The sequence below is a fragment of the Ursus maritimus genome, unplaced genomic scaffold, assembly GCF_017311325.1.
Source record: "Ursus maritimus isolate PB19 unplaced genomic scaffold, ASM1731132v1 scaffold_24, whole genome shotgun sequence".
NCBI classification, from domain to species: Eukaryota; Metazoa; Chordata; class Mammalia; order Carnivora; family Ursidae; genus Ursus; species Ursus maritimus.
In genome coordinates this window covers 6,690,893-6,714,643 of record NW_024424897.1, presented here as the reverse complement: position 1 = coordinate 6,714,643, position 23,751 = coordinate 6,690,893, and the positions used below count along the sequence as shown (strand labels likewise).

Here is a 23,751-nt window from a genome sequence, read left to right as displayed (position 1 = left end):
CCAGCCTCAGGCCAGAAGCTGCAATTCCACCTGCAGCCGCTGGGGGACAAAAGCCGAACTCAGAAGGAAGAGCTTCCCTGCTGCCCAGAAGAGTTAGGGTCCCAGAACCTGGGGGGGAACTACCACTGCCTCTTCTCTCTCTTTGTCCTCCCTCTGCTTGGCCCTGGAAGTAAACCCAGTCACAGAAAGTACACAACAGACTGGGGAGAGAAAAGCATCAGCTTGCCAAGCTTCCCAGCCAAAGGACCAGGAAGGCAGGAGATGGAGGCTCTGAAAGCTGGGAATGGTGTTGGGGGATGGAGAAGAGGAAGCCCCTGAAGAAACGGACCCGAGACCTCCCAGGATCCCGCCCCTGCTGTGCGCACCTGATCCGTCCCTGGAGAGAGCACCCACTTTGAGAGCTTGGGGAAGATCGTCCCAGACGCAGACTGGCCACTGGAGGGCGCACGTGCGGCACATCCGAGGAGCACCAGCAAGGAAGGCTCCAGAAAGCTGAGGCAGCGCACGTGGGAACCACAGTCCACAGAAGCCACATCAGCACTTGAGGTCCTAACCTCACCAGCTGGACTGCCTGCCATTAAAGAAACAGAAGTCATAGCTAAAGACTATTCTGGGGAGGGGGGGGATAGCATTGCTTTTTGTATGTGCGCTGGTGGTTCCCTGAAACAATGTGTGCGTTAAACACAGAACTGAACACAGCACAAAATTGTACCACATGTAAAATTTGAGAAGTACTAAAAACAAGAGGAAAAATGTTTCAAACTGTGAAATCTAAGTGGGTGCGGTTTATTTTATCAAATTACACCTCAGTAAAACTTGAGAAAGACAGGGTGAGAGGGAAAAGTTTGAGGGGAGACCAGAGATCCTGCCCCCCACCCCGTCATAAATTCTTTGTCTGAGGCAGAAACCCCAGGGTTCACTGAGACCCCTAATCTGATGTCTTGCTGTGATATTATCTCACAATGTTGTGTGTCACAAAAATAACCAGATTTCCTTGTCGGCCGCACTGGAAGAAACTCTAAGCAGACCTCCAACCTTGGCCATTTCTACGTTTTCCTCATTTACAGACGGTTACACTTGCACAGATTCCTCAATAATGTACAAATGTGCTTCCTTTGCCATGAGATTCATGGGCGGAAAACTCTGAGTACAAGTTTCTGATAATCTTAAGACCATAAATCTGAACGAACTGACAATTTCTGGAAGTCGTGCAAGGCTACATTCAAGCAGGATCAAAATTAACAGTGTGACTCTGACCAACTTGAGAATAATTAATTAGACTCTTTGTGACTTTTGTTTGAAACTTTGCTACTTTTTTTTAATGCTTTGTTTTTGCAGATTTAGGGAAACTTTCCCTCTTAAGCTAGCTGCCCTACAGCACTTTGATAAAATACACCCTTTGTGAAAAATGGAAACATTTCTCTTCGCTCCTTACTTGAACCCTCCAGAATTCAGAAACTCAGTGAGTGTTCTTCTATTTCATGGCAATGTATTTATTTGTTCACATCGGTAAGAATCTGTTCTCTTTATGACTGGACACACTTGGAAACACTGGTTATGGGTACCAGATTTAGGACTGGAATGTCCAATTTGGGGGAGACATGCGTGGGCTCAGGAGTGACCTGACAGCTGTATGGAACTCAGGTTGGCCTTATGGAGCCAATAAAGCCCCTTGCAAATACCGGACGGCTACCATGCTTACAGAGCGCCCAGCGGTCTTAGCAGGTGAATAAAGATCAAATCCTGGCAGGTGCAGGACACTCAGGATATTGGGGGGACTTAGAGAGGAGAGGAAATCACCCAAATCTGTGTGTAGAGCCGGCAATGTCTGATGGCAAGGATCTGGCTTGGCTTCCGGCCACGAGAGGCTGTTAAAGTTCATTCGGAGATTCCTCATGAAAACTTCTGCCGAGCACGTCTTAAAGAGTCAACCACCATTCTCGCTGCTCTTATGTAAATCATCAGGCCATGCTTTTTTGGAAACTCAGCTTATTTTGCAAACACATTAGTGTTGACGTGGTTATCTTTGGCAATAATGAGGGTGAATAGAGAGAGAAAGCATGTTTCAATAGCACATCTTTGTACATAATAGATTTTAACACTAATCATTATAAACGGGACTAGGTCCTTCTAGTGCCTTCCACCGCCCGACTACGAGTCTCCACGCTAAGATTTTGAGTGTTCTCCCACCTTCCCGACTTGGAATCATGAAGAATGAAAACTGCCCTCTTTCCTGAACTCGACGTACACTTCAGAGAAATCAGCACAATAGCTCACACACAGACCAGCTTCGTGCCAGTTGCTCAGTGGGCCTCTCAGATCACCAGCGACGTTTCATCTAGAGACCCGGAGGTTCTGTCTCATTGCCACAACCTGCCCCCCCTCTCCCTGAAGCCGCTTCAGGTTGACATCTACAAGTCTGCTCCCCCGGCTGCCCTCGGAACTCGGGAGCTGGCTTAACATCTGGTCCAGTCATTAACCATCGTTTTCCTTTCGATTCCATGTTAACGCCTCTTATTTAATACCCGATGGCCTACTCCATTAGCCTCACGTTGTGAATACACCCGGGTCACCGCTTCTGAAATGAGTTTGCCACCACCCACCTACTGTCAGGAATAATTGGATGAAACCAGTTCAGTGGGAAGAAACATGCTACCAGCACAACTTCTATTGTGAGAAACGTCAGAGGACTTTAAATTTAAGTTTTCTCTGACTAACCCAACTACATGGCAGAGCAAACATTTGTCTGCGAAACAATTGCTCATTTTCATCTTCCTTGAATTGAGTTCCTTGTCTTTGAAGTTTCAAACCCCTACCCCCTTCTCTTAATTCAGGATGATAGTTGTACCCCATTATGCCAACTGCCATGTCCGTGTGCATTCCCTACACATATGCTATTAAATTTCATTTTTTCCTGTCAATCTGTCTCATGTCAATTTGCTTCTCGGTCCAGCTCGAAGGAACTTGAAGGGGACAGGAACTCTTGCTCCCTTCACTCCCCGGGGCTGGCCCAGCCCATCTTCTTCTCCTCCTGCTGGCAAAGCCCTTGGCCTCTCCACCTCCCTTCCCTCCATCTTGGCAAGGCCTTCTGAGGGTGGCAGGTGTCAGGAAGAAGACCCCATGAGCTTTGTTTTAAGAACTCTAGTCTGGTGGGGGCAGGTGGAGAGGGAGCCCTGGGCCCACGGACCAGGTGTCGGTACAGATTGACTTTAGGCGTGAAGATGACAAGAAATTGCATTTTGAGCACATCGGAGTTGCTAACATGGTAAACAGCTCTACAAAGACGCCAGTAGCCAATAGAAGCCCAGAACTGGGCTGGGGCTGGGGGTGGCAGGAAGAGGCAGGAAGTCAGAGACTGGAGGTGGTGCTAGAGAGTGGGGCAGGGACACTCCCAGGAGAGAAGGTCATCAGGGACAGACTCCAGGGGATACTGAGAGGAGGGGCCAGAGCAAGGAGAGGGGAGACCTTATCACATCAGCCATACGCTCCCAAAAGATGGCACTGCTGTTCTCCTAATTAAGGAAATTAGGAAGTAACTGAAGAAAAAAAATTAAGGGAAGTAGATGAGAGAAACTACAAAAGATTAATTTGGAGAAATAGAAGGCAGGTTGCTTCTGAGCTCAGTTCTAGTCCCTGGAGGGCAACAGACATCAACTGAGCACCAGGGAGACAACCCAGGCAGGCGAGACATGTGGCTGCTCCCGGTTCTGCTCCTTCTGGTCGTCCAAGGTGAGTGGGGCGAGGGCTTCAGGACGGAGCACCCGCAGGGCTGGAGTGGGACACAGACAGGGTCTCTCCCAGGGGAAATCGCAGGGCCTTTCATTCACCCAGACACTTACTAATTTAAAAATTTTTTAAGTTTTGTTACCCGATAGGCACTAAGTTAGTGATAGAGAAAGAAAAGAAAAATAAATCATGTAAATGGTGCCCGTTTTCTAGAGCACTGTTTGTCAACCCTAGCAGATAGATGGAGAGACAGATGGTGGGTCAATGGCTGCATGGATGTGTGCATGCAGGGCTGCACGAGTGCATGGCTGGATCAACCATCAGAGGGATGCATGGATGGACGGATTGATACATGGGTGAGAGTTAGATACATAGACAGATAGGTAAGCACATACATGCACAAACATATATTCACATAAATGCACGAATCCCAGAGGAACTTGGAAGGAGCCCAGAAGCTCAGGCTCCAGCTGAGACCCACCCCGTCAAGGTGGGGTTCAGACATCTGGATCATTTACAAACCTGCACAACGGGTCTCGACGTGTAGCTAGAGCCGGGATCCTCTCTCTGAAGAGCTCAGAGCAGAGGGAGGAAGACAGGCAGCAAAAGCAGTGTGTGACAGGCTCTCTGAAGAGTTGCTCAAAGCCACACATCAGGCTGCCAAAATCTCTGCTCCAGGTGACCAAAGACCAGACCATCCTCCGATGTCATAAGAGCAGCAAAGGAATCAGGGACAAAGTACTCTGGTGTCACCTGGAGAAACCGAGTGGCTACAAACAGGAGATATCATAGAAGAGACACTGTTTGAGCCAGACCTTGAAGGATGAATACAAAGGTTTGATTCCTTCAGGCAAAGAAGAGAGAACGTTCCAGGCAGAGGGAACAGCTTGTGCGACTATAAGGAATCACAGAAGAGCAAGGTGTGTAGGTAACGAAATAAGCCGTGACTTTGGTGAGTGAGTGTGTGTGAGAGTGTGTTCAGTTCCACGTGTGGATTCAGACGGCGAGGCATTTTAGGTGTCAGGGGGTGGGTGGGGAGCGGCCCCTGCACCTCCCCGGGTCTGGGATCCAGAAATATACCTGGGGCTGCCGTGTGGGCTCTGCGCTGCTGGGGAGAGGTGTTGGCGGAGGTCAAAGGAGGGGTCAGTGGTCAGTATGGAGCAAGCGAGCACAGGATCCTGTATTGGGGAATTAGGACCACCAGGGGGGACATCCAAGAGAGGGCACAGCCAAAGCAACACTGCAGGGGATGAAGGGACACGCGGGATGTGGCGATTCGACAGAGGGCAGAGGCTGCTGGCTGGTCTTCAGGGCAGTGCCAGACACCCCAGCAGCGCCCGGAAAGCCCTGTGCTCAAGGAGGATTTCTGTCTTCTAGGCCACTTCTCCATCTGCCAGGAGAGAACGGTGAGAGGAACAGAGGGGGGCAACCTGACGGTAAACTGTAGGTATGGCCGAGGATGGGAATCCTACAAGAAGTGGTGGTGCCGCGGTGATGACTGGGATTCTTGCAGAATCTTTGTTAAAACCACCGGGTCAGAGAAACTGGTGAAGAAGGGCAGGGCGTCGATCCAGGACGATCACCGCCAACACAAGTTCACCATGACCTTGGAGCATCTCCGGTATGACGACGCAGACACATACTGGTGTGGAATAGAGAAAATAGGAAATGACATCGGGTTCAAATTTTACGTGGCTGTCCACCCAGGTAGGCACTACTCCTTCCTGTACCCGGGGGCCCGGGTACCACCCGCAGAAGAGTCAGGACTGTTCCTCTGTCTTTCCCGATGGTTGGAGAATCTCCAAACATGCCTGATACGACACGTGTGTGTGCTTGTGTGTGTTTGTGTGAACATGTTTGGGGGGGCACCAAGAATCAGCGAAAGACTGGAAGAAAGAGTGAGCCTCACATCTCTGCATGTCTCCATCAGCTCTCCCCAGAGGGAGCAGAGAAGCAGAGACTCGACCAGGACAGGCTTGTCCAGGGAAGGCAGCTCCTCTATTCCCGGTTACATCACCCCCGTGCAGCCCCAGGCTGTGTGGGGCTTGTCAGGTGTGTGGAGAGGAGTAGGAGCTAGAAAGCCTTAACCCTGATGGTCTCAACCACAGGACAAGAGACCGTCTCCCTGCCCCCTCCTTCTTCCCCTCCCTCCTCTGGCAACATAAGCACAAAGGAGCAGGGGAGGGACTCTGAACCCATTTCTGGGAGAAGGAAAAGCAGACTCCACCAGAGTGCAGGGAACCCCTCTCCCTGCCTCTGAGCCTTGGAGGGGACTCTGGGCTCCACTGCAGCTGCCCCAGAGACACTAGGGCCTCCCTGGAGACAGGCCTGGAAAGGTGGTCAGGTGTAGTCCCTGCCCCACAGTCTATCTCTGGACCCTTCAGTCTTCTCTCCAACATACAGACATACAGACACAGAGACACACAAATACTAGGGAAGTAATATCTTTACTACTCATTAGCCCATTTAATAAGCAGGGAAAGGGGGTGCCTGGGTGGCTCAGTCATTAAGCATCTGCCCATGGCTCAGGGCGTGATCCTGGAGTCCTGGGATCGAACCTGCATCAGACTCCTCCACTGGGAGCCTGCTTCTTCCTCTCCCACTCCCCCTGCTTGTGTTCCCTCTCTCCCTGGCTGTCTCTCTCTCTCTCTCTGTCAAATAAATAAATAAAATCTTTTTTAAAAATAAATAAAAAAATAAACAGAGAAAGGCTCTTCACACTCAGCATATGCAAATCTGCTGTGCGAATGTTGCAGTGGACAGGTATGCTGGTGTAGAATGTTCCAGAGATCAACTGAGAAAGACAACAGGGTGGGTGGATGTGTGCAAGAGTGCAGGAGGAACTGGGGCCAGAGATCTGGAGTGTGGACCCGCCAACCAGACAAGGCTTCGCTGGCAGGCCTGGTGCAGTAAGGAAGGCCCCGGGGAGGCAGGAAGGCCCCGAGGGGACAGCAAGGGCTGTGGGCTCTGGGCGACTTCAGGACACGGGGGACCCTGGCCCAGCCAGCCCGTGGGTCATAGCGCGTCAGGGCAGGTGGCACACAGTCTGCTCCGGGCAAGGCTGAGACTCAGAGAAGAGCTGGCCTGGCTGATGGAAAGCTCCAGGGGTGGGGACGTGGCTCTGACGTGCTCAGCTGTGCCACACAGGACACTGAGACTGAGCTGAACGTAGTTGCTCCCAAGCCCCCACCCCACGTGCCTCCCAGACGGGGAACTGGTGTTTCTCTGCAAATGAAGTAACTGCATGTTTGGGATGAGAAACCAGAAAGATGCAAGGGCAGACCAATGAGCCTGAGCGACTGTGCTGAGACAGAAGCTCCTTCAGCCTGGGGGTGGGGAGTGGAGAAGGCCATGGGAGCCCCTGTGTCACTCTCACAGCCCTGCTCTGCTCTGTGTGTTTAGCACCGGATCCAACAGATTTTCCCAAGCCTGTAGCAAGACCCACACCAGCCAGCTGGGATTCCTCGTTGACAAGACCCACACCAACCACTGGGGATTCCTCGTTGGCAAGACCCACACCAACCACTGGGGATTCCTCGTTGGCAAGACACACACCAACCACTGGGGATTCCTCGTTGGCAAGACCCACACCAACCACTTGGGATTCCTCGTTGGCAAAACCCACACCAACCTCTTGGGATTCCTCGTTGGCAAGACCCACACCAACCACGTGGGATTCCTCGCTGGCAAGACCCACACCAACCACTGGGGATTCCTCGTCGGCAAGACCCACACCAACCACTTGGGATTCCTCGTTGGCAAGACCCACACCAACCACTTGGGATTCCTCGCTGGCAAGACCCACACCAACCACGTGGGATTCCTCGTTGGCAAGACCCACACCAACCACGTGGGATTCCTCGTTGGCAAGACCCACACCAACCACTTGGGATTCCTCGTTGGCAAGACCCACACCAACCACTTGGGATTCCTCGTTGGCAAGACCCACACCAACCACTGGGGATTCCTCGTTGGCAAGACCCACACCAACCACTGGGGATTCCTCGTTGGCAAGACCCACACCAACCACTGGGGATTCCTCGTTAGCAAGACCCACACCAACCACGTGGGATTCCTCGTTGGCAAGACCCACACCAACCACTTGGGGTTCCTCGTTGGCAAGACCCACACCAAACACTTGGGATTCCTCGTTGGCAAGACCCACACCAACCACTTGGGATTCCTCATTTCCACTTACCCAGGGCATCAACAGCAGCCCACCTGTGGCTCTGATCAACCCCAACGGCAGGTGAGCAAAGCTGGACCCCAGCAGACTTTCCCACTGCTGCCTTGTGACCACTCCTCTGAGGACACTCTGTCAGGGACCCCCTGTGGCCCGCTGAGGTCTCCTGTGCAGGAGAGCATCAGCAAGGTCTGCCCTGAGGCCCCTCCTTTATACCTCTGAGCACTTCAAGAGCTCCCCACTCCCCACGAGGGGCCTAACACAGGCTTCAGCTGGGCTGCAGGACAGAAGGTTCTGGTCTCCTGCTCACCTGCCTCCCGACCCACAAGAAGCCAAAAGAGGTGTCAGTGGTTTCAGCCTCGAGTATGCCAGAAGGGAAGTGCTCTGTATTTCTTTTCCTATGGCCTCTGGAACGAATCAGCCACAAACTGGCATAAGACAACACAATTTCATGATCTTGTGGTTGGAAGTTCAGAGGTCTGAAATGAGTCTCCCTGAGCTAAAGTCAAGGTGCCGACAGGGCTGGTTCCTTCTGGAGGCTCTAAGGGAGAAGTCCTTCCTTGTCTTTTCCAGCTTCTAGAAACCCTGCAACCCCTGGCTCATGGCCCCTTCCATCCTCACAGCCAGCAGTGGTGGCTGAGTCCTCCTCACACCACATTACTGGGACACTGGCTCTCCCCTGTCCTTTCACTTGTAACACACTGGTGATGACGTAAGGTCCACCCAGATAACCCAGGATAATCTCCCCATCTCAAGGTCAGCTGGCTGGCAGTATTAACTCCATCTGGATCATGAACTCCCCCTTGCCATGTACCCTAACACATTCACAGGTCTAGGGGTTAGGACATCTCTGTGGGGGGGGGGGTGTTACTCTGCTCACAGAAGGTCATGGGCTGTTACCTGTTCCATGGATCCAGCCCAGCCCTGCCCGAATGCTAGGGAAATGGGGGCAAGGAGTGGGAAGCTGGGATTCCTGCTTCCTCACGTTCCCAACATGGTAAAGATGCTGGGACACCAACCTGAAGCCCCCCCTCAGAGGCATCCAAAAAAACAATCAGTTAGCTCTTTCATCGAAGGGCCAACACACTGCCCAAGGTTCACCCCATCAGAGGTCAGGGTGAAGGCACATGCCCTCCCTGTGTCCTGCCTCCCAAAAACACCCACCACCAGCTCCCTTCAGCCCCAGTCCTACTTCTTTCTCTTCTCCAGGACCCTATTCCTTGGACCCTGGCCTTGCTAAGCAGTTTTTTAGTCATGCTTCTGAATAAGGCAAGGCACTTGGTCAACAATGAGTTTCTGTGCTGCTGGTGACTATTTGGGGACCAGTTGTCCTGTGAATGGGGAGTGAAAAATGCAGGATTTTTAGGAGATCAAGGGGCAAGGGAAGAAGCCTGTGGGGTGGAAAGACAGGCAGCAGCCCCACAGGGAGTAGAACTGGTGAAATGAGCCCATTGGTTTAAAGGATATTTTGAGGAAGGGCAAAGTCACATGACCCCTCTCTCCAGAAAATCACCTGTGAAATCCACATGACCCATCATGCTCAAGGCAGGAGGAAGCACAGAGCAAGGCTGGCCTGCAGGGGTCCTGGCGTTGCTTGTGGAGGAGGGCATGAAGTCAAGGTTGAGGGGTCCAGAATTTTGGATACTGTGAAGGACCACCAGGGGGACATATGTGAGCAAGATCCATCATCCATCTACACTCCGAGTCCCTTATACAGGGTGTACGAGAGGGTACACCTCATTGCCACGTGGGGGTCAGAGTTGGGAGAGACCCTCCCAGGAGAATTCTGAAGGTAAACAGCCAGGTGGACAGGGGTGGGGCAACCTTCCTCTGCTTCAAAGAGGTAATATTAGATCAGAGATGGAAATTGGGGCAGAATTGACACAAGGTAGGACACAAGCAGAATGAAAACACAGCAAAAGCATACCCTTGAGCTTCGCTGGCCTGCAGGTGAGGTGGAAGGGAATTGTGGGAGAGCAGCCAAAAAGCAGGGTGAAATCAGGGGACCGAGGGGCTGGAGCCCAGGCTAAGCTGCAGCGAGACCCCTAAAGGTTTAGCCCTGAGCAGCATGGCTGTGCCCTCACAGGGGCTTCCCTGGCAGGGAGCAAGGCTTGCCGTTCCTGCAGCTCTGGGCTCAGAAGTGAGGTCAGGGAGGAAGGGGCTGGGGCTGCCCATGAAGAGGGAGCTCAGTCCTGCCACCCTGTTCTCTGCACAGGGCCTGCTAGCAGCCTTCACTTCGTGCTCTTGACCTTTGTGCAGGTGTCCCTGCTGGGGTCCTGTGTGCACTGTGGTGTGGCTGAGCTGGAGTCGGGGGACCCAGGGGGAGGATAGAGTCAGCCTGAGCAGGAGAGGTGCCATCAACACCACTGCACCCTCTGACCTCTGAGCAGGGAATGGGCAGTGGTTACAGCTCCAAGAGAGATCTGGTCGCTGTTAGGTAGGGACTCCCCTCGTCCTGTCCTCAGGAATGAACCCTGGCTCCTTCTCTGCTCTGCACAGGTCAGGAGCCCTGGCCTCCACGGTAGCAGCCAAGAAGCCTCCTGTGTGGATCCTCCTGGTGCCTCTTTTCCTTGTGACCCTGGAGTGGCTCTGCCGAGGATAACGGACTATCACAGCGTTCAGGACTCTGGCCAAGGATGGGTTTTAAAATTCCAGACCTACCAGTAACTATAGAACCAGAATTAAACCAAAAACCTTCCGAGTGTTGCACGTGGTCAGAGACCCTGATGGGCCAGATGTTCCAGCTGTCGCTGCGTCCCTGTCTCCTGGAGGAAGAATCGCCTGAACGTAAGACTGAAGACAAGGTTGGACCACCCCGACCCGCATCCCATCTGTTTGCTCCGCACGTTTCCTATTAAATCTATGGCTTTCCTGGGCTCTTTTGAGATTATTTCACTGGGACACTCTTTCATTGTTTTATATGTGAGAGTAAGATCCGTCCATCCTAGAGGGTCAGAAGTGACTCTAAACCCAGCGCTGGGATTAGAGTGTGTCTGGCACCTGCCTGGAGTTACTCTTTTTCCCTGTGTAAGTCATAAGTGTTTGGTGGGGAGGGGCTTTGAAACAATGTCAATATCCACGTGACCCTGTGGCTACATCAGTGGTCTCCAAGCACAGGGGATTCACCCGGTGGTCACACGAACAGTTCATTTCTGTCCCTCCACTTGTCCCTTAGCCCGCCTGGTCCTTCCAGTGCAGGGCTCCAGGGACAGTCTGGACTTCTCCATCCAGATGGGACAAATGAGGGGCTCAGATCTGTCCCCTTCATGCCTGTGATGCTGTCTGTCCCCCGGCCAGCTCAGACCCACCCTCACCCACTCCTGGGTTTGACCTGACCGTTGGCCTGCCAACCCTCCCACCCTCCCCCACCCCCAGCAGAGCAAGGGCAAGCCAGAATGCTGGGCCCTTCATGTTCAACTTCCTCCCCCTCACACACCAAAATCTAACAACACAAGCCTTTTTCATTTTTAATTTTCAAAGGTATACATATTTTTCCTCAGTAAAGGTTTTCTTCTTTGGGGTTTGTTTGTTTGTTTTCTCTTCCACTTACATTCTTCCTGGGCTCTGCTCTTTTTCGTTTCCATATTTTTGGAACCATTTTTGGGGAACCGTATCTGTTTTCCGAGCTCCTTTTTAGCGAGGTCGTCGTCTGTAGTGTCTCGGAGACTGAGCAGACCTGTGTGACCTGCTCTGTGTCCTGGAGCATTTCCTCTCTGAAGCAAATTCACCAGCCACCTTTCGCTGGCGCTCTGTCCCTCTCCTGAGCGCCTTAGAAAAGGCGCTGGTTTCTTTTTGGCTCAAGCTGTCCTTTGAATGTGGTCGGGGCACCGCCAAAGCGGGTGTGTTGGGGTGGTGGGCGTTCTGCCTCAGCGGGTAGCTCCTGGGGGGGAACACCTCCGCCCCATGCTGACACCTACAGCCCACACGGTTCTGGGTCGCACATCAGGAAAGGGCGAGACCTCAAGGCCCAGCAGCCAGCGTGTTACCGCATGGGCGCTCTCGGCCCGCTGAGCCCACCGCAGGGCTGAGTCACAGGGGGCCCTTGGCAGCAGCCAGCAACCCCCCCACAGCCCGCCGTGCCCACGGCAGAAGCAGCACGCTTCTCTTTACCGTCTTGCCTGACCCTAGAACGATAGAGGCCCAACGGTCCAGTTATCCATGCTTAGATATTCCTTGTGGCCTGTCACAGATTCCGAGGTCAGGAATGCCGACGGGCTGACTCAGGGATGGCCTGTCTCTGCTCCATCATGTCTGGGGCCGCAGTTGGGAAGACATAATGGTGGTGGGGTGACTCACATGGCCAGGTGCGGCTGTCATCTGGAAGCTTCTTTGCCCACATGTCTGGAACATGAGCCAAGGTGATCCAACATGGAGCTCAGTCCTGACTGTTGACCCGAGACCCTACAGGTAGCCTCTCCATGTGGCCGCTGGATTCTGAGCGGGAGACCCCCAGAGCCAGCGTTTCGAGAGCCTGAGGACGGAGCTGCGGGGTTCCTCCTGGCCTGGCCTCGGAAGTCACACAGGGTCACTGTCACCAGGCTCTATCCGGGTCTTCCGACAGGGATGAGCATTGGTTCTTGGAGGGTGAAAGAACGCTACTCTTTTCGTATACAAAACATAGATGACCGATTGGTAGATGGATCAATTAATTGACAGATCAATAGAACATGGACATATACAGTGTATCTTTGGTATTTAGATTTCATAGCACGGGGGGGGTGCACTTCTAGGAAAAGAAAATGTCTAAAGAGACTCCTTAGGAAGATAATTACGGAAAAAAGTTTGGGGAGCTCTGCTCTGGGCTACTGGCTGCAGCCACAGCCCACCCAGACTCAAAGGGTGGGGACAGAGCCCCAACTCTGAGTAAAAGGAGTGTCAAGAAATTTGCAGTCCCATGTTAGAACTGCCACATGGAAGAATATTAATCTAGTGTCTTCACATCACATTAAAGAACGAGGAGCCCGGAAGGGCTGAGGCCCCCGGCCCCAGTTACAAGGCCCAGGAATAGACTTGGATCTGCCCCGGAGCCAGCCTGGGGCTGGCCCACACGGTGTCCCTGCAAGTCCATCTGTGTCCTTGAAAGGTCAGTTCCCAAGCCTGCTGGGCACAGATGGCCCCAGGTGCAAATACTAGGCAGACACGACAATGTTCTGCAATTTCTCTGTCTGACTCACAGATCACAGACTGCGTTCATGAATTGCATGAACTTAGGAATATTGTTTTGCTTGGGTCACAATATTTTTTAAATGGGCTTTGTTGCCTACATGTAAATATAAACAATTTCGCTTCGCGTTTCTCTTTTAAATGCAAAAATGCCAGAAAACAGCAGGTCCTGCATGGCCACCAGGGTGTTTAAGACCTTCCAGTGGCTCCCCAGGGCTTCCAGAACACCATTAAAGCACACAGATTAGAAAGGAAGAAATAAAATTGTCCCTTTGTGCAGATGACATAATTATGTAGAAAATCCCAAGGATTCCACCAAAAAAACAAAACAGAACAAAACAAAAACCAACTGCTAGAACTAAAAAATGAGTTTAACAAGTCACAGGATGAAAGATCAATGCACACACACAAACGCATATACACACATAAACACACACACACACCTACACACACACAGTCCTATTTCTATTCTAGCAACGAGCATGTAGAAACTGAATTGAAACACACAGCACACGTCACTAGTCACAGCCGCTCGACAAGACGAAGAAACACCCGGCTAGAAATCTAGCAGAACAAGTGCCCCGTCTAGATACTAAGATTTACAAAAGTCTGGGGACCGAAGCCAAGGAATACTTAAATAAATTGTGAGAGGCACCACGTTTACGGACCGGAAGAATCAACATAGGAAAGATGTCCATTTTCCCAATATCGATCTGTAAGTTTAGGACAATTCCTATCAAGATCCCAGCAGGATTGTTTTGGTAGATCAAGACAAGCTGACTCTAAAATTTATATGGAAAGGTAAAGAAACTAGAATACTTCAAAATAAGTGTGAGAAAGAATAAACTACATCATGAGCTCCTCTCCTGCCCTGCATTGTGTTTCCTACATGCTTCCGGAAGGGAGCCGTGGACAAGCATTGGAAACCAACTGAGTCCTTTCTGGGGCTGGTGTGCCCCATGGTGGCTGTGGCATCATGCCATCCCCATGTGGGGAAGTATTTCTTCACCTCTGTGTCCTGTAGCCTGTATTTGGAAAGCTGAGTCTGCTTTTCCTGTGGAAAGCACCAGATGTTGGCATGTGGCTTCAGCCAGACTTCTACTGAACTGGACCAACAATCAGCTCTGTGCGCAGGAGGCCCTCCCGCTTGGGGAACTCCAGGAGGGATGTTAGGGGCACCTACTGCCTCTTCCCACTACTGCTCCAATCAGCCCCAGAGCTTCAACCTAAAGTTTCTCAGTCATGGCTGGCCCAGGCAGAGATGCGCTGAGCCCGGCCATACACTCCCTGCTCTCAGGACACAAGTGATGTCCAAGCCCTGTGAGCCCAAGGACGGAGGCTGTGAGGGGCGAGTCCTCAGCGAGCCCCCTGGCTGTAGGAAGGAGATGGTTATTGCCCTTGGGGAACACTGAACTGAGACGCTTTTGTGGCAAGGAGAAGCATAAAGGGCCAGGCTTTCCTGCAACTTCGAGAGAATTCTTGCCCTGGGAGGTAGGCATGAGGGCAAGGAGCTAGGGGATCTGGGGCAGGGAAAGGAGGACCCCAAGTGTGAGCCCAGGACACTCATCCTTCCTGCACCTGAGGACTCAGAGCAAGTGTCCTCTAAGACCCAGGATTCTCCCTCGAGACATGGGAACAATACCCCTGAGAAGATCTGGATCCCTCCAGAAGCCAGGCACTGCTGTCTGCCCTGCCCTGGAGTCTGGAGTCTGAAGGTCTCTCTTGTCCAGTGTGAAGGGCTACATTCCTGGACAGGGCATTCCTGGGGACGGTGCACCACATCGTGGATTAACCTCATCAGGCTTACTTCCTCCAGAGCCCCTCAGAGGCCTGTTCACCCAGAGGACAGCACCCACCAATGTCAAGAACAAGGGAAGCTTCAGGAAGACCAGGAGCAAGAAGTGGACACTGCTGAGCAAGGACCTGTGGGGGTGGACATAGGGACAGGAAATGACTGGCTCCTCGGGGGGATGCCCAGGACCCTTCTCTCCCAACCTGTCCCTGCACCCCAACTCTAGAGCCCTCATAACTCAGGATCAAACCTGGAAAGGACATGTGCTCAGGCAGCCCCTCTCTTCCTTGATCATGACCTGCCCCTGGGTATCCGGTCAAGGAGAGGTGATGGGGCAAAGAGAAGAGGAGCCCAGCAGTGCCTGCTTTCCAAAGCTTCCACCCTGCCCCTTCCTCTCACATTTCTCCTTATCAACCGACTTCTTAAAAGCCACCCCCACCCTCACTTTAAAGCCCTGACCCTTATCCTCGGCCCCGCAGGGCCTGAAGACAACATGGCAGCCCTTTCTGGGTATCTTTGGGAGAAGGAAAACAGCCTGGCGCCAGCCCATCTCTCTCCATACCCCACAAGCTGCTCCTGGATCTCTGGTACGGCAAAGACCTTTGGAGGTAAGCCCGACTTAGGGCCACAGAACCAGAAGCCGGAGTCCAGAACCAGGTGGGGAGGGAGAAGGGAAGGGGTGGACATGGGAGGGGCTGCCTGTGCCTGTTTCCCTGCTCCTGTCCCATGGGGGAGCGCGTTCCTAAAACAAGGGATACTTTCCACGTGGAATAATCCCCATGCAGCCATGGAGAATGTAAAAATCAGGACCAGAACCGGAAGAAAACCCAGCAGTGAGGTAGGAAGGTGATGGTGTGTTGCCAGCCCGCACCCCCAAGGTCCCATAAGGGACCGAGCCCCCTCTTCTGTGGTGTCTAGGCTGTGGGCCCTTACCCTGAGCAGTAGGTCAGCACCTCCTCAGAGCTGAGGTTCTTCTTGCTCTGCAGTCCCGGAAAGGTGGCAGGGGCAGCTCCACACGTGGTCCTCCCTGCGGTTTCACCCGTTGCTGGAGACAAATCACACATCAGGCGCTGCTCTCTCCCCAGCCCCGCGCTAAGTGCCCATTTGGACCTGATGTTACGCACGGTCGCCCACTTGCAGAAGGGACTTGAGAGATGCTTTGAAGCCAACCCCAGGCCACTTCCGGGGTGGAGGGAGCCCCTCAGGGACCAAAGGAGACGCTTCCAGAACTGGTCATACCAGCCACCTCTAATAAGTGCCAGATCTTTCTTTCCATCCCAAGTCCGACTCTGCCTAGGGTGAGAGCAGGGGTCTCTCGGGGGCTTCTCCAGCTGAGGTGGAGCCCCAGAGGGAGGAGGAACAGGGGCAAGTCTGGAGAAGACGGGCCCCACCTGTGGCCCAGAGGCCGCAAAGAGGCTGTGGGAGGGGCTACAGCACCCTTCAGACGGAAAGGAAGGCCGCTTTTACGTCCTGCTGGGGAGGAGCTAAATCTCAGGTGTGCAGGCTATTGGTGTAACCTGTGTCTCTGCCCCAACCTCATGATTGCCCAAAAAAAGCAAGCCTCCCAGAGGCTTAGCCCTCCCGGTGCTCCCAGGACAGGCTCCGTTTCATCCAACCACAGCCCTTGACGTCTTTGCCATTGGGGATTCACTGATGGATGTGGCACCGTCCCTGCCCTCACACAGAGCAGAGGCATCTAAGTAGATGGATTCAAATCAATAGAGAGCGGGCACTGGGGCTGAACTCCATCAGATACAGCAAGAGCACAGAGGACTCAGACCTCAGCGACCATCCAGGCAGGCAGAAAGGAGAGACGTGAGGCATGGTGACACCTAGAGGAGGCCACGGGGATTACAAGGTATTTTTAGGCCCTGAGAGAACCCAGCTTTGTTTCTAGGCTGGGGTGAAGAGAGAGTGTGGATCATTGATGGAGAAGATACGGATGAGCAAGGAGGGAATTCGGATCAAGGGGATGGGGAGGCAAGGAGCTCCACTGAGGAGCCAGCCTCAAGATGATTGTTCTGGAACAGGTGGAGGGAAACCCCCGTCAACCTAGAAGGGAAAGGGGGAGGAATGAGTTAGGCGTCGCAGAAGTTTGTAGGGAGAGAAGAAAAGAAATTGAGAGAGTTCACGTCTGCTATCCCGTGTGCCCTTGGTAAGGTAGAAGAATGGGAGAGTCATACTAGAAACCGTGAGCTGGTGTTGACATTCACACGGGCCGTCTGTGTCTTCCCCAGCACGACTGCAGCCGATAGATTTTAGGTAGGAGATCAATTTGCCCTGGCTTGCCTGGGATTTTATCCAGTTTTAGCACTAAAAGCCCCACATCCCAAGAAACTTCTCAGTCCTAGGCAAACCCCCAATGGTTGTTCACCCTAATTTTAAGATGGGTCCAGGGATGAGGGTTTTGAGAGGTGGGTAGGGACATGGTGCATGGTAAGTGAAGAAAACGTAGTCCTCCATGAGAGTTGGGCCCAGCTTAGGAAGGAAGAGAGATCAGGGCAGGGGAGGGGTAGGCAATAAACGGGGAGAGAATGGAGAGAGGGATCCGAGGACTGGAGGCATATGTGAGATTGAGAATAGGGCCAGCAGGGGTGAGGGTGATGCACAGAAGGTTGTCTGAAAGTACAACATCTGAGGGTAGGTTTCTGGACACGGACCAGTTTGGGGTGACAGCAAGCTGTGCAATGTTGCCATGGTGTGGGATTCTGGGGGTGGAAATGCAGGCCACTGCAGTTGAGAAGATCCTAGAAGCTGAGGCAAGTTACTCATTAAAAACTCCCAAGATGATGACAGGGATTAGGGATGTCAGGGAGTAACCTAGAAGTCAATGGAAGGCCATGCCAAGGAGAAGTAGAGGATACATGAGACCATGTGACACAAATGTCAAAGGAAGCAGGTGGGACAGTAATTGGTTAGAAGCTGTGATGGGCAACTGGGAGAATTTGAACATAGCTTCACCACCCTATAGCACATGGGGTAGGAAAAAGAGCAGCTTCCACTCAAGCAGCCGATTTCTTGAAATGAGAGGAGTGAGGCCAAATTCAAGACAGTATGGTAGGGAGAATATTCTGTGAGCAAGCTGAAGATGTATGTATGAAGAGTTTATTTCCTTCGGTACAAGTTTCCAAAAGGCGTGGTAGAAATAGTTTTGGTCCAGCATGGAGGGGCCTCCCAGGCAATGGAGTGAGGCCTTGGCCCTGTGAGAGTGAGGGTACCCTCAGCTACACACCCCCACCCATGCCAAGGCTGCAAAGTCGGCTGCCTCTCACCCTGCCCTCATCATAGGCTCTTCCCAACACCACTGGGACTGAGGACTAGACAAGACCCAGAGACGAGATCCATACGCACCGCTGCCGGAGTGAGAAGATTTCTTACCTGCAGAAACAGACACATTAACATGGACTGCAGGGTCACGTGACAACGCATCCAGGAACCATGTTGTCTGAATTCGACACCAGTAGGGTCCAGCATCATCCGCAGTGAGGTTCTCCATGGTCACTATAAAGGTGAGTTTGTCAGCATGGTCTCTGATGGACACGCGCCCACTCCTCTCTTCTTTCTCTTCTCCATTGGTCTCCACAATCTTCTCACATGTTGCTTCATACTGTCCTCGGCACCAGTACTTTTTATGCCTCTGATACAGCTCCTCGTACTGACACCGCACACACAGAGAGCCACCCGAGGTTCCTGTCACAGAGCTGGGGCCCATCAGGGACAAAGAGCCTGGAAAACATAAGCCACATCCTAGGACTCCATCTCAATGGCCCCCTACAAGAGCTGTCTGCCTGAAGCCTGAGGGGAACGTTCCCAGGGAGGTATGGATGGTTCCAGGCTCAGGGAGAGGGGCCTGGAGGGACATCTGAGCTTAGAACCTAAGCCAGAGGGTCTGGAGACTACGGCCAGCAAGCGAGGTAGAGACCTATGCCCTGTGAGCCCAGAAACACTGAGTAACCACACAAGGATCCTGCCCCTTGGGGACAGGGAGAATCGGAACAAAGCTGGAGAGGGAGCAGAGGGAGCCAGCTGTCCTGCCCTGTCCTTAGCCTTCGCAGGCATGAGATTCAGTGACATATAAAAACACTTCCCTTTGGAGTCGGGCCCTGCATTCAGGTTTTCTGCAATTCAAACTTGTTCTGTAGGAGCAAGACTTGTTTACTCCGCTCTCCGGGTGTTCTCAAGAGAGGAAAAGTAAACCCCTGACCCTCATCCAGACTATTCTTGAGGGAAGAGCGACACACGGCTAGGAAGGGCTGGGTCCCAAGGAGACCCTCACAGCCTCCTTGACACAGGCTTGGGGCACGATCTGACCACCCCCAACCCCGTCACCGTCCCTGGGGCTTTACCATCTTTCTTTACCCCCTTTGCCCCTTCCTTTCTCAGGCTAACCATACAACCCTCCATAAATGTAAAGGGGTCACATTTTTCCAAATGCTGTTTGTAATCCTGATGGGTATGGCAGGTAGAAGAATGCTGGAACAGAGGGAAAGGAGCTAAGCCAGGAGCTAGGATGGGGCGGGGGGAGAACCAAAATTTCAGTCTTTACAAGTGACTCCAAAGCTTTCATCTGGACCCAGGAGGAACTCGAGCTATAAATGGATGGAAAGGTGAACCTGTGGGGTTGGAGAGATCAGCCAGTCCACGTGAAGGGGTGGGAAGAAGTTTCCATCCCCAGTTTAACTGCATCCAAGCTAAGGTCCTTAGGCAATTGTATCAGAGTTAAGCAAGCAGGTGTGAGGAAGCAGTGATAAGCTGGTAAACCAGCTCCGGGCAGGAAGCAAGGCGGGGTGCAGAGGAGTCAAGGAGAAGCCATGAGTCGTAGTATTTCCCGGTTTCTGTGACGTAAATACTCTCACTGTGACTAATTTCAGGCTAGCAACATGCTGTCACTGGAGGTAGGGTGGGGAAAATAAGCCCATAATCAGCTCTTGTGATTGGGTGCAAGCCGGCTCCAGCCACCACTGCTTTGGGTGCCCATTTACTTAATTATGGGGATTCAGAAAAAGTCCATTATCCAAAAAAAGAAGGAAAAAAAAAAAAAGAAAATGTCCTTTATCATCATCATCCTCATTTAAGACCTTTTGAGCACCTCCCATGTGTAATGAGATACATCTCTTTTTAGATGTCTTTCTAAGATCTCAGTTATGAGGGCCCTGGGGGACCTTGAAGACCATCCCGTCCACTCTCCTGTGTTACTGAGAAGACTGAAAAGAAAATGATGTTTTGGCCGGTGTCACCCAACTGGTCTTCTTTCTTTAAACCTCTCCATTTTCCACCCACTCTTCTGGAACAGTCCATCATTATGTTGGGCAGATTCTATGTCTCACCCAACATAAAAATTATTCTACAAACATGAAGAATACCGTCTAATTTTTACCCTGAACTTACTTCCCACAGAGAATGGATTCTCATGCATGTCGAATGTCTTTTTTTTAAAGACTTTCTCCTCTGAAACTCCAACCTTCAATGGACAATTATAGTTACCTGAAGGCAGCACTCCTTGCTCTAGCAAGGATTTAAGGTGGATGCTGAGGATGCCTTTTTAGACCCTTCTTTAGTTCCTTCTAAGAAACCTTTCCAACCCCTTTAAACGAAGCTCTGACAAAATGGAACATTGCTAATTCCTGAACTTTCCATGATCTTTAGAGATCCACACTTTTGCATAGGCTAATTCCCACTTTCCATTCAGCCAACTCATTCATCCTTCAAGTCCAAAGTCCAGTGAAGCCTCGGTGAGAACTTGCTTTGGGTCAAGAGCAGTGTTTGGGGCCCCTGTTGTGCACCTCCACAGCACATGGATAAATCTCTTCTACAGAAAGTTCTACGCTGTATCACAGTGACTTGACTCCTTCATTCAACCATGAGTCCCTGAGTGCAGAATTGCTCTCCCGGCACACAGCTGGTCCTGGCACACAGCTGGTGCTCAATAAGCTTATGTTGGCTCTGTAGATGAATGTTTGAGTGAATAAGAGGATATACAGATGGATGAATGGATGTGTCCTTCCTATTTCTGCTGAGACTTCTCCTTTGGCTTGAACCCAGAACAGACCTTCTACCCACTGTTCCCCGCCCCCCCAATACCAAGTGCCAAAGCCCCAGCCCTACTCACCTGAGAGGCAGAGAAGGAGCAGAACTGGGGACAGCCACATGGTTCTGTCTCTCTGGCTGGTGCCCCCAGCAAATCCAGGTCCCCACTGGAATCCAGGTGTTTGCGACAGAGTCTGCGGTGGCCACTTTCTACTTGCTCAAGTTTCCTTTGCGTTTCTGTCTCTCACCTACTTCCTTTTTCATCTCCTAGCCACTTCCTAATTTGAAGCCCTACTTAGGAAAAGGGGAAGAGTGGCAAGAGATACTTCAGAGAATGGACTAAGAACAACAAGAGAAATCTACTGATTTTTCCTTCATTTAATGGCAATATAATGTTTGGATCATACCCCAAAGCTTCAAGTCAGTCCCCAAAATATGAAACCGCCAACAGAGGAGAGACTTTGTCCCTGTCTCTCATTCTTCTTCCTGTCCGAGGCTGCTTGCTTGACCTAACCAGCTGTCCCTTCTCTCTGGCTGCATGCTTTTGGGTCATTAAACACCCCACTTAAATATCTGGGGTGAGGACTCCCCATAACTCTCTCAACCACTACCTCCATGTGGTTGACCTCATACCTCTTCCTCTAACCTAGTCTCTCTTCTGGGCTCCGGACCCAACCTCCTGACTTCCTGTGGGAAGCTCCACCTGCTTGGACGCTATCAATCTAATTCAATAGAAGGGTGTTGGTGAAGGGCATAGATTCTGGAGTCACGCAAATTCAGATCCCACCTCCACCATGTACTAACCATGTGCCCTTGGGCATGTTGCTAAATCACTCTCATCCCCAGCTTCTTCATCTATAAAATAGAGTAATAGTGACCATTCTTACCTCATAGGAAAGAAAGGAGTGAACAAACATAGAGCACTTGACACAGTGCCTGGAACACACTAACTGCTCCATAAATGTTAAATATCTTTAGAATAGTCTTCGACCAGGACTAGCTTCTCATCTTGTCTGTCAACCAGCTATATATTACCTCCAAATTCAACTTATGTATCAGAAACATATTCTTCTCAAAGACACAGGTATTGGCTTCGCCTAAATTATTTAAGTTCACAAGAAAGCTGTTAGGCAGGTACCATTATCCCCACTTTATAGGTAAGAAGACAGAGGCACAGAGAGGTCCTGAAACCAGACATCATCAAATCAAGTCCACAAACCCCAGTCTAGTTTGTTGGGATTTGAGGGAAAAGCCAGTAGAGGAAGTGGAAACTGACAAAGAGCTTAGTGGGTAAGAAGTAGGATGATCACTTTCCCAAAGGAAGCACAGCCTCTTCCCCATCTCCATCACCCCAGGGTCTTACCACTGCTGGAGGCCACAGGCTGCACCATCCACAGCATGGCTTATATGACATGGGATCCACTGTCCGGTGTCAACCCAATGCCCGGAACCATTCTGCTTGGGGACAGCAGGAGGCCCATAGGGCTCTGGCCTGCCCACCCCCACCAGCAACTGTCAGAAGCACCTAGAACACATACATTTGGGGAAAGAAGCTTAGCTCATTCTCCTGACCACTCCCATTACTGCTGCCCCAGTCACCCTCCCCGACCCCATGACAGGTCATACCGCTTCATCAGGCCTCTTGGGAATCAGGTCTGCTCCTCTGAGGCCCTGCACACCCAAACACCGGGCCTCTGGCTTGTCCTCACTCTGCTCCTTGTGGGAAGCTTGGCTGTTGTCCCCTTATCCCCTGGCCTCCCCCTCCTTTGGAAAGTACACCTCTCCCTGCCTGGCATCTCTCTTGTTCCCAGTTCCTTCATTAAGATGGTGGCATCCACGGCCTAAGGACAACTGTGAGGAATGAATGAGATCGCTGATGTCAAGTGCTAGGCACAGACCCTGGCATAATGTGAGCAACTGATATCACACACACACACACACACACACACACACACACACACACACACACACCAGTGGGCTGACAAAACATCCCCCGCCTCTGTGCCTGGCAGTGAACAGTCGTGGTGTCCACATCCTCCCGCCCAACTGGGTAGGTGGTAGCAGTTTCATGGGACCTGCGTGTTACCTCTCCTGAACTTTTCTCCACCTCTTCCCCCCACCCAGGGAAGTGTCAGTAAGTGACAAGTCCTAGACCCACTCACCTGGAGGCAGAGGGGCTGAGCTACAAACAGACCAGTGGTCCTGTCTCCCCAGCCCCAGAACATTCAGATCCTTATCTTCCGACATCTGGCCTAGGAGTTCCAGCCCTCGATACTGTCACTTCCTGTCCATATTTTGTTATCAGCTTCCTTCCTCTGCTGCTTCTTCATTTTCAGTTGCAAAGTTATTGGGAAAGGGAAAGAACCTGGTGAAAAAGAGACTGACCCAAAACCAGAGCCGCAAGGGGAGTTTGATGGCACCTTGTCCCCTCAAGTGCCGAGGGCCCGCCCAGCCACGGCAGGGTCTACCCAACTGGATCCCAGGCTGTCCTTGGCTCTTGGCCCCATAGATCCACAGTGCCAACACTGCCCTATGGGAAGAGCCTGCCCACTGCCGTCACAGTGCAGGTCCTCCTGGAGGATCGTTTCTGGTCCGGCTGTGACCAAGGTTTTCACCCTGCTCAGTTCAAAGCTTCTTCAACTTGGACGCCCTTTTTAGTATCACACAGAGGAGTGGGGACATACTCCAGTCTTACAGTTCCAGAGGTTGGAAATCCGAAATTAGTTCCATTGGGCCAAAGTCAAGGTGTCAGCAGGGCTTCGTTCCCTCTGGAAGCTCCAGGGCAGAATCCACTTCCTTGCCTCATTCCACCGGCATGTGGTCCCACACCAGTCCACCCTCGGCCTCCATCAACACATCT

The 23,751-nt window shown here is 51.9% G+C and overlaps 2 protein-coding genes across 9 annotated transcripts; one reads left to right on the top strand and one right to left on the bottom strand.

The window, feature by feature from the left end:
- Positions 1 to 425: 425 nt before the first annotated feature.
- On the bottom strand, positions 426 to 23,154 carry CD300E (CD300e molecule). Of its 8 annotated transcripts, none has more exons than XM_040640290.1 (6): positions 22,518 to 23,014; positions 22,255 to 22,416; positions 20,974 to 21,185; positions 18,243 to 18,590; positions 15,798 to 15,909; positions 11,364 to 14,995 (listed from the first exon to the last, which is right to left on the bottom strand). In XM_040640290.1, the coding sequence occupies exons 3-6, from the start codon at positions 21,011 to 21,013 to the stop codon at positions 14,812 to 14,814; spliced, it is 684 nt and encodes a 227-aa protein (XP_040496224.1). In that variant the 5' UTR covers positions 21,014 to 21,185; positions 22,255 to 22,416; positions 22,518 to 23,014; the 3' UTR covers positions 11,364 to 14,811. The 8 variants fall into 8 exon arrangements, with proteins under 8 accessions (XP_040496228.1, XP_040496229.1, XP_040496226.1 ...); XM_040640288.1 differs by having other exon boundaries at positions 20,974 to 21,182; XM_040640294.1 differs by lacking the exon at positions 11,364 to 14,995 and adding an exon at positions 426 to 571 and having other exon boundaries at positions 20,974 to 22,416; positions 22,518 to 23,012.
- On the top strand, positions 3,358 to 10,784 carry LOC121104961 (CMRF35-like molecule 9). Its single transcript, XM_040640287.1, has 4 exons — positions 3,358 to 3,729; positions 5,104 to 5,433; positions 7,129 to 7,975; positions 10,409 to 10,784. Exons 1-4 carry the CDS (start codon positions 3,690 to 3,692, stop codon positions 10,509 to 10,511), a joined length of 1,320 nt encoding a protein of 439 aa, XP_040496221.1. The 5' UTR covers positions 3,358 to 3,689; the 3' UTR covers positions 10,512 to 10,784.
- Positions 23,155 to 23,751: the final 597 nt, after the last annotated feature.